This window comes from Pongo abelii, chromosome 14, assembly GCF_028885655.2.
Source record: "Pongo abelii isolate AG06213 chromosome 14, NHGRI_mPonAbe1-v2.0_pri, whole genome shotgun sequence".
Lineage (NCBI taxonomy): Eukaryota > Metazoa > Chordata > Mammalia > Primates > Hominidae > Pongo > Pongo abelii.
In genome coordinates, this window is record NC_071999.2 from 89,712,621 (window position 1) to 89,720,780 (window position 8,160).

Consider the following 8,160-nt stretch of genomic DNA (forward strand, 5'->3'; position numbering starts at 1 on the left):
CTACTCTTGGAGAACACACTGAAGTTATCTCCACTGAATGAAGGGCAAATTTCTGTTGCTGCAAGAAATATTGGAAATACATCAATACATATTTGGCTGTGAATATACAAACTGAGTGCCTAATTTGTTACATAGTATTTTCATAAATGCATTTTTTTTTTTAAGATTGCCTTAAGAACTTGATCAGGTAAATGTACGTGATTACTCACTCAAAATATAAGGTCTTGGAGTACAAGGAAAATTGAATTTAAATTCCACTCCACTATTTACCATGTATGACCAGAGTTACTGCAGACTTTTCTTAAGCCTCAATTTTCTCATCTGTATAATGGAAATAGTATCTTACTAACTGCCCTGTGGTTGTGGAGATTAAATTAAATAATTATATAAATCACTTAGCACATGTGTGGCATACAATGAATACTCCAAAACCATTGAAGCTACTATTTAAAAATAAGTTTACCCCTTTAACCTTGGTTTCTATATTGTAATTTCTTTTCAGTTAAAATGAAGAAAAGTTCTCGCCTCTGTGCACACCTTCTATGAGAAGTTCTAGTTTCCTGACCTAGATTAGTCATGTATCAGTTTCAAAATTACTAACATAGCTCACTAGATATCTGCCATTAAATGTCACCTTCCACCAGAGATGTTGTTTCTACATCTGTCATTTTTTCTTTTCTTTCTAAAGGTCATAACATTGTCGAATGTATGCCTCTTCTCCCCTAATTTTTCCATCACAAGTAAATCTGTTGATTGCTTACCGAGAACCCAGTTGTACTTTCTGTAAAAAGAATAAAGCCATCCTGTGAGAAATTAATAAATAGAAAACAACCCATAATATCTGTCAGAGGAGAGTAGGTTGCAGGTTTACTGTCATGAAATGCAGTCCACAAACAAAAGAATCAAGAGAGAAAATGATGAATGGCCTTAGGAATAGTCATGGTTTATAATAAAGATTTTATTAAAAAAGTGTTAAAATAAATAATACATATTCCAGAACATCACTGTTCTGAGAAATCACTTCCCTTTAGAATATGAGTTCTAGATGGCAGATCTACTTACAACTGCTCTGAGATGTTTCACTAGCTGATTTATAATCCTACATTTAAAAAAAAATCTATAGTCTGCAGTCTTTTGACATACTTCTCAAGGGTGGATATGTGGTGGAATGCAGACTCCATCAATATGTGTGGTTTTGTTTGTTTTTTGTAGCTTAACTGCTGTTTAGAAATCCCAGAGGAATATGATTGAGGCCAGAGTTACATTGGTTCATAAAATTCGAACAATTGAAGCTGTTTTTGTTAATTGCTGGGCCACAACCAGAAATCCGGATGATGGGAGAGAAACACTTCTTTAGGATAATGATTAATTTCCATAAAGATGAGCGCTTTAACAAATTTCAATATGCAGTTGCTGGGGCGGGGAGGGTGGGTGGGCACTAATTAGTTTTACCGTTTTCAGCAGATGTTGAATTCAAAATGCCAGCAGCATCTCAAATGCCAGTCATTAGGTCTGTCTTTCATTGAGGAGTGCTGACCAATGAAATCTCCACTCTGTTTAATGAGACCGATCTAGGCAGAGTCAATTAAATCAAATCTCTCCTAACATCCTTAATATATCTGCAGTGTGGGCAGCACCAACAAAAGCAGCAGAGAGGGATTTCCAGTATTAATAAAGGGATTCACTGCTGCATTTGGAGAGGGGAGAAAAAGAAGGGGTGTGTGTTGGGGCAAGACCCTTATGGACTGGGGAAAGCCGGTAAAGTCTGAGCGAAGGTGGGGGTGGGGTAGAGGGTGGGGGCGAGGGAAGTGGAGCTACTTAAAGGGTAAAAAGCTAAGTAAGGCGATTAGAGAAAGAGCTTTAATGTAGCTCAGGAAGGGATCTACCCCCAACCGTTTCCCTCCCCTGTCTCTTCCACCGCAAATCCAATTTACCACTTGCAAATATGAAGCTGGAAAAAGGTAAGGACCCAGAGTTGAAAACATTTTCGCTTTAATACTGAAAAAATATGCCATTATAAAATCCTCGAATAGAATTAGTAAGTTTCACGTGCTTCCTCGATTCTCTTTTCCTACTTTATAAGTAAGATTTATACCAGCACAGAATTGCTACCATAGGATCGCAGCCTAAGCACTAGAGTGACATTAATTGGTCATGCTTAACTGCCTCAAGATCATTTTTTAAATAATTACACTGATACTATAATAGAAATCATGGGTACTTATTTTACATTCAGATGGAAGGCATTATTGGATATGTATTAAAAAAAAAAGACCCCCTGAAAAAAATAAAATAAAATAAAACATCACCATCAAAATAAAAGAACCCAAAACAACCCCTAAAAACTTCCCTCAACAAAATACATTGTTAACTCATAAAATGGATTGATGACTAGCCATGCAAATGTCTTAAATAAAACCTTTACATTTTTTTTCACAGTTAACTTATGCTCTGAACTGCCTACCGATCACAAATAATGGCGAAATGGCACTTTCTGATTATACTGTATTTTGTTTATAGAAAGTTTGATACGATGGAACTTATCAGGTAAGAGGGTGGGTGCTGTGAACGAGATGCCGTCTCCAGTCGCGGGGGCGGGCAGAGTCCCTGGAGCGCGTGGATTCCATGCGAGCCATGCAGCACTTTTTGTTTTTTGTCAGAAGTCAAAGTTACTTATTTACAATACATTCATGCCTTCGTGCAACTGCCCATCCCTGCGTAGCCAACAGGGAGCCATCACGGGGCTAATCCACAGGGGAAAAATAGATATCTATCTCTCTATATAGATGTGGATATATGTATATATGTATAGAACCGCGGCATCCAACCCCACAGGCCCCGGGGCCGAGGGCGAGGGCACTGTCAGTTCTTCCAGCAGGGTCGTGCTGGGCTTTCTGTCAAAAGGGGCTCTCAGCAAAGAGCGAGCTGGCTGCGCTCTCCCAGCTCGCCACAGTCTGCTCTTTGTTTCAAGGAGGGAGCTAAGTGAGGGGTCAGCCCCTTTCGGTTGTGCGAGCTCACAGTTATTTATCTACTTATGCCCATCCAGGCTGATGGCGCGGGGATTTGGGTACACGCCCCTCCAGCCCCCGGGGTGCCTGCGGCGGGGAAGGATGTATCGCCTTCCCTCTGCCCTCCCCTATTGGGGTTGGGGTCTTAGTCTGAGAGCGAGTGAGAGCCACAGTCATACACTCTGTGGGCCCCATCTGCGTTGTAAGGCCCATTGTGCCAGTAGGAAGAGTCACAGACTGTCTGTAGGGAATTAATCTCGGACGCGGAGGAGTTGGCATCTCGTCTCTTGGACCGCTTTCGGTTCCTCAGGATAAACACGAGCATGCCCACCACGGTGAAGGCGGAGGTGACAAACACCAGCAGCAGTCCCGGGACCAACACCGAGATGGACACCCTGCTGGTGTCTAGGTAGGAGTTGGAGTGTGTCCCGGTCTCCGCCAACCCAGTGCTGTTTTTACTGTGCGAAGTTAACGTGGGCGAGATCCTAGCGTACAGCTGGGGGCAGATCTCGTCATTGGAGAGGAGCATGAAATCCTTTCTAAAGAAGTTCACCGGCGTCTCACACTTGAGGTCGCTCATCAGCACTTCGGAACCCAAGCGTTCTGCCCATTGCTTGAAAGGCACAATGGTGCAGGAGCACTCCCAGGGGTTTCCGTGGAGGTCTATCTGGATGATGGAGGTTAACTGGTCCAGCACCCCTGCCACCGGGAGGTACATGAAGTAATTGTTGTGCAGGCTGAGTTTAGAGAGCGAGACCCCAGCGAACACGTCCACAGGCAGGGACCTCAGCAGGTTGTTGTTGAGAATGAGGATCCTCAGTTTGGGCATGGCATTGAAAGTGCCAGGGAGGATGAGCTGGATCGCGTTGTACTCCACGTTCAGGTACTCTAGGTTTTGCAGCCCCGCGAATTTCTCCCGGGACAGCGTGTCCAGGTAATTGCTATCCATGTATAGCCACCTGAGGTCCAAAAGGTTCTTGAAAGTGTTGTTCTCTACAGTAGCGATGTTATTGTTGCCCAGATCCAACAGAATGAGGTTCTTGTAATCCACAAAGTGCGATTTTCGGATGCTGTGGATCTTGTTATCTCGTAGGAAAAGCTCCTGCACGTTAGAGAGCTTGGGCTTCAAATCAGCCAAGCTGCTCACGTTCCGGTTGTTGCAGTTCATCTTTAAACCCGACCCTGGGATGTGGTCGCAGCTGCAGCCCCCAGGGCAGGGTAAACTGTTAGCTAAGGGTTTGTTTCTGGCGCTACCCGTCGCTATCGCTGCTGTGGGTCTGATTTTGATCTGCCAGTTGCCTGGGATCTTTGTACCTCCGTTTGGAGCAGACCCTGGGGTGGCATGATCCTCTTGCCCATTTGTCTTGAAAGGAGTTGGCAGGGGGCCAGGAGCAAAGGTCTCTTCTTGGGCAGGGGGCGCCGGGAGACTAGAATCCACTCGGTTTTTCAAAGGACACAAGTCCTGTTCGGTGGTTTCATTGAGGTCTTTACCCTGCAGTCTGGTGGGGGCTTCGCACACCACTCGGCCGATCAGGGCATTCTTGGGAATGTTTTCCAGCCATTCTTTCAGGGAGAGCAGATCACAGGTGCAGTCCCAAGGGTTATCCTCTAGCAGGATCTCCGCAATACCAGGGATTTGCTCCAAGACCTCCTCATAGGGCAGCGTTTTCAGCCTGTTACCCCGGAGGTCGAGGTGGGTGATGGGCACATACTGGAACACGTTGGCAGGTAGGGTGCTGATGAGATTGTCATTTAAAATGAGCACCTCCAGCTTGTTCAAGTCCTGGAAGGCCCCTGGGTCTATATCTCGTAATAAATTAAAATCAGCCTGGAGATATTCCAGATCGTCCAGCCCCAGAAAAGTCTGCTTTCGAAAAGACTTGATCTTGTTGTTGTTAATGTGCAGCCTTTTCACCAGCTGCAGCCCCAGAAAAGCCCCCGGAACGATTTCATGCAAGCCATTGTTTTCCATGTGCAAACTAACCGCATTATAAAAGTTAGCGAACTCATTAGGGAAAAGTCGAGTGAGGGAATTGCCATGCAGAAATAAATGGTAAAACTGGGAAGTTGGGGCAGTGAAACGCTGCAGACTTGTGAAGCCCTTTTTTTCACAGTCTACGTGTAGGTCCCCTTCTATCTCATTGCAGGAACAGATCTTCTCTTTGCAAACGTCCCCTGTAACGTTTCCAGCGGCAAAACAAAGAGACGTCTCCAGCAACAGAATCCAAAGCAGCATTTTTAAAGCGAGCAATTCATCCCCGATCTCATCACAAAGTAACAGCGACCATCCTGCTCGCCACAGACACAATTCAAGTTCATTTAGTGCTCCAATGTCCGAACCCAGGAAAGGAGAAGAAAAGGGTTTGGGGGGGTGGGGGTGGATTCCTTCCTCCCTAACCCCCCCGCACTGCAATAGCCCAGACGCCAGTCAATAATTATATCCACAAACTATCCAGGCACGTAGTGCAAGGCAAGCAAAAAAAAAAAAAAAAAAAAAAAAAAGTAGGAAAAAAAACCCCACTCCCCCACAACCCTTTAAAAATAACAGAAAAAGAAGTTAAATATATACATATAAATTAAAAGTACACCCTTACAGAATCTCATCTACTGATCTTCACTGATCAGAAATGAAACAATGCTAATAATTAGAAGCAAGTGCATGTTAGAGAAACAAGCAGAGGGTTTGCAGCGTAGTACAGGCGCACTGCCTGTGCATGGCTGTGCGTCGGACTGACCTTGCCTCTCTGATACAAAGCAGGGTTTTCCGCGGCTTCTGTTGTTGAGGCTGCTGGTGGAGTTCTTGCTGTGGTTGCGGGTTGCCCAGAAGTCCCCCCGAGGTGCTGTCCAGTCCCCCCGGTGCTGAAATCACGCCCGACCGAAGGACTCACGCTGCCCAGCCAATGGCGCTGGAAAATTTCCGCAATCGCTGCGTTTTGTGGTTGTCCATCCTTTTCCTTTCCTCCCCTTCGGTCCTCTTAAGGCTTTTTTTTTTTTTTTTTTTTTTTTTTTTTTTCTTTTCTGTGCTCTCGCTCTCGCTTACTAGCTCTTCTTTTCCTGTTCTCCTTCTCTTTCTTCTGCTCTTTCGGAATTACGTGGAGGGGGGCGGAGGGCGGGGGGCGAGTTGTCTGAGGGAGGAAGAGAGCGCGAGAATGAGGGGAGGGGGGGCGGAGAAGAGAGTTGCTAAGAAGCTCTGCTCGTTCCAGCCTGGTGCACTCTGAAAGATCTGACACCCTCTGCTGATCTGCAGTAGCAAAAATCCATCTGGCTAGGGAATGCTGAAAGAAAAAAAAATCAATCCACGTACAGGGCAAGCGTTAAAAATGTGGGCATAAAAGGCTGAGGATCTACATAGACGCTTATTTTAAATGGATTATTTGATTATTTTTGCGTGCTGGAAACTTTACCCTTTCCTTTCCTTAACGAGCTCACAGCCCCCACCAGCTCCACCATTCGGAAAGGAGTGCTTTTAAAACATTTATTTCCCAATGGCTTGAATAAAATTAGTGTCAGGGTGTCAAGCGAACAGCAATTTGAGGTAATTATACTGCACGCCATTTTCATCGGTGCTTTAAATGCATTTCTTCCTTCTCTGCGGCACAGTGTTTTACGCTATTTGATGTCTTTGAAACATTTTTTTTGGTATGTTGAAAGTGGCTTTCGGAACATATATGTTACATAATATCATAATTGAGTATGAATTTTTTTGCAAGGTATATAAATTAGGCATATACTTTTTAAAACTTGCAGAAATTTAGTCAATTTGGTCATTGAGAGTTAGGTTCTTTGATATTTCTTGAATGTTATTTAACTCTGGAGGGTGAAACACAATGCATGCTTAAGTCCTTGATTCCAGTCCCGAAAGCTTTAACTGAGAACCGGAAAAGAAGGGAGAGGGGGCAGGGAAAAATCCCAAGATGATTTGTGAGTGCTGTTAAAAACCCACTGGCAGGCAGGCGCGCGCACACTACACGCACGCACACACACACACACACCCCACTGACAAAGTTTTCACATCAGTTTGAACTAATTTAAATGTTTACAAGTAAATAACCAGTTGCATTTTGAGAGGAGGAGATAGAAATCTCTGGACTCTAAAGCTCAGCGCGAACGCTATCTGCAGGTAGCCGGCAGCTCCTCTTCGCGCAGATGCTTGTTGGGTCACTGATGCTGGGGAAACACGAAGCTCAGGCTTTTTCCAGTTAAGGAAACACCAGATTCCAAACTCTGAGCTTATAAAAATCCAGTAATATCACCTTCTGGGAGGGAAGAAAACGTGAACATGCTGCTTCCGTGAAGCCTGTTTTGCTGACTTTTCCTTTCAGAGTCGACACCTTTTCACATCACTAAGTCCCAAAATATTTATAGATCATTTTAGGATTTGAAATTTTTAGGTCTTTTAAATAGAGTTACTGTTTGGCCCTTTCTTCACTCTATGCAGAGAGGATATGTTTACACCACTTGCCTTTTTAATTAGGTCTTTGCAAGTTGGACAGCTGCAACAAGCCTGCTAATAATTTGTGCAAAAGAGCAAATAAATGTTCAAGGAAGTGTGTATTTTGAGAAAGATGGGGAGTAAAAATTTGGGGGAAAGGACTGGGGTTGGGAAAATTCCCAAGGCTAGGGAAGGTCTTAAAGATGTTTACAAGATTTTTTTTTCTGGGTCAGAATCTAATTTCTAGGTGGGTGGAGAAAATTTCATATCTATATACAATGTTTTCATATGACAAAATATTTTTGCTGTATTCCTTTGGTGAAATTCAGTGAAGGGAGGTGGGGATGAAGACATTTCAGTGTGTGCGTGTATGTGCATGCATGTGTGTGTTTGTGTGTATGCACGTGTGTACACTAGAGATATCTTTTTTAGACATCCTGATACACTTCTGAAATAACTCTGTTCTCATTTAATTTGACGCATTACCACATGCAGAGAGTGAAAAAAAAAGACCTTAATCAATTTGAAACCATTATGCTAAAGAAATGCTATGCAGTTGAGAATTGCAGATGTGGAGGAGTTCAACTGAAGGAAATAATTTTTCTGTTTCTTCTTAAATAGGACTCAGGTCTAAAATATCTTGGCCCAAGAAACCACTCTGAGAAAGGAAATCAGCCTTATGGTGTTTGTGATTGATAGGGGTAGGCAAGACTTAAGGAA

At 43.8% G+C, this 8,160-nt stretch overlaps 1 protein-coding gene across 2 annotated transcripts; it reads right to left on the reverse strand.

The window, feature by feature from the left end:
• Positions 1 to 940: 940 nt before the first annotated feature.
• On the reverse strand, positions 941 to 7,760 carry SLITRK1 (SLIT and NTRK like family member 1). 2 transcript variants are annotated; one of them, XM_063714680.1, is made up of 2 exons: positions 5,744 to 7,760; positions 941 to 5,297 (listed from the first exon to the last, which is right to left on the reverse strand). In XM_063714680.1, exon 2 carries the CDS (start codon positions 5,242 to 5,244, stop codon positions 3,154 to 3,156), a length of 2,091 nt encoding a protein of 696 aa, XP_063570750.1. In that variant the 5' UTR covers positions 5,245 to 5,297; positions 5,744 to 7,760; the 3' UTR covers positions 941 to 3,153.
• Positions 7,761 to 8,160: the final 400 nt, after the last annotated feature.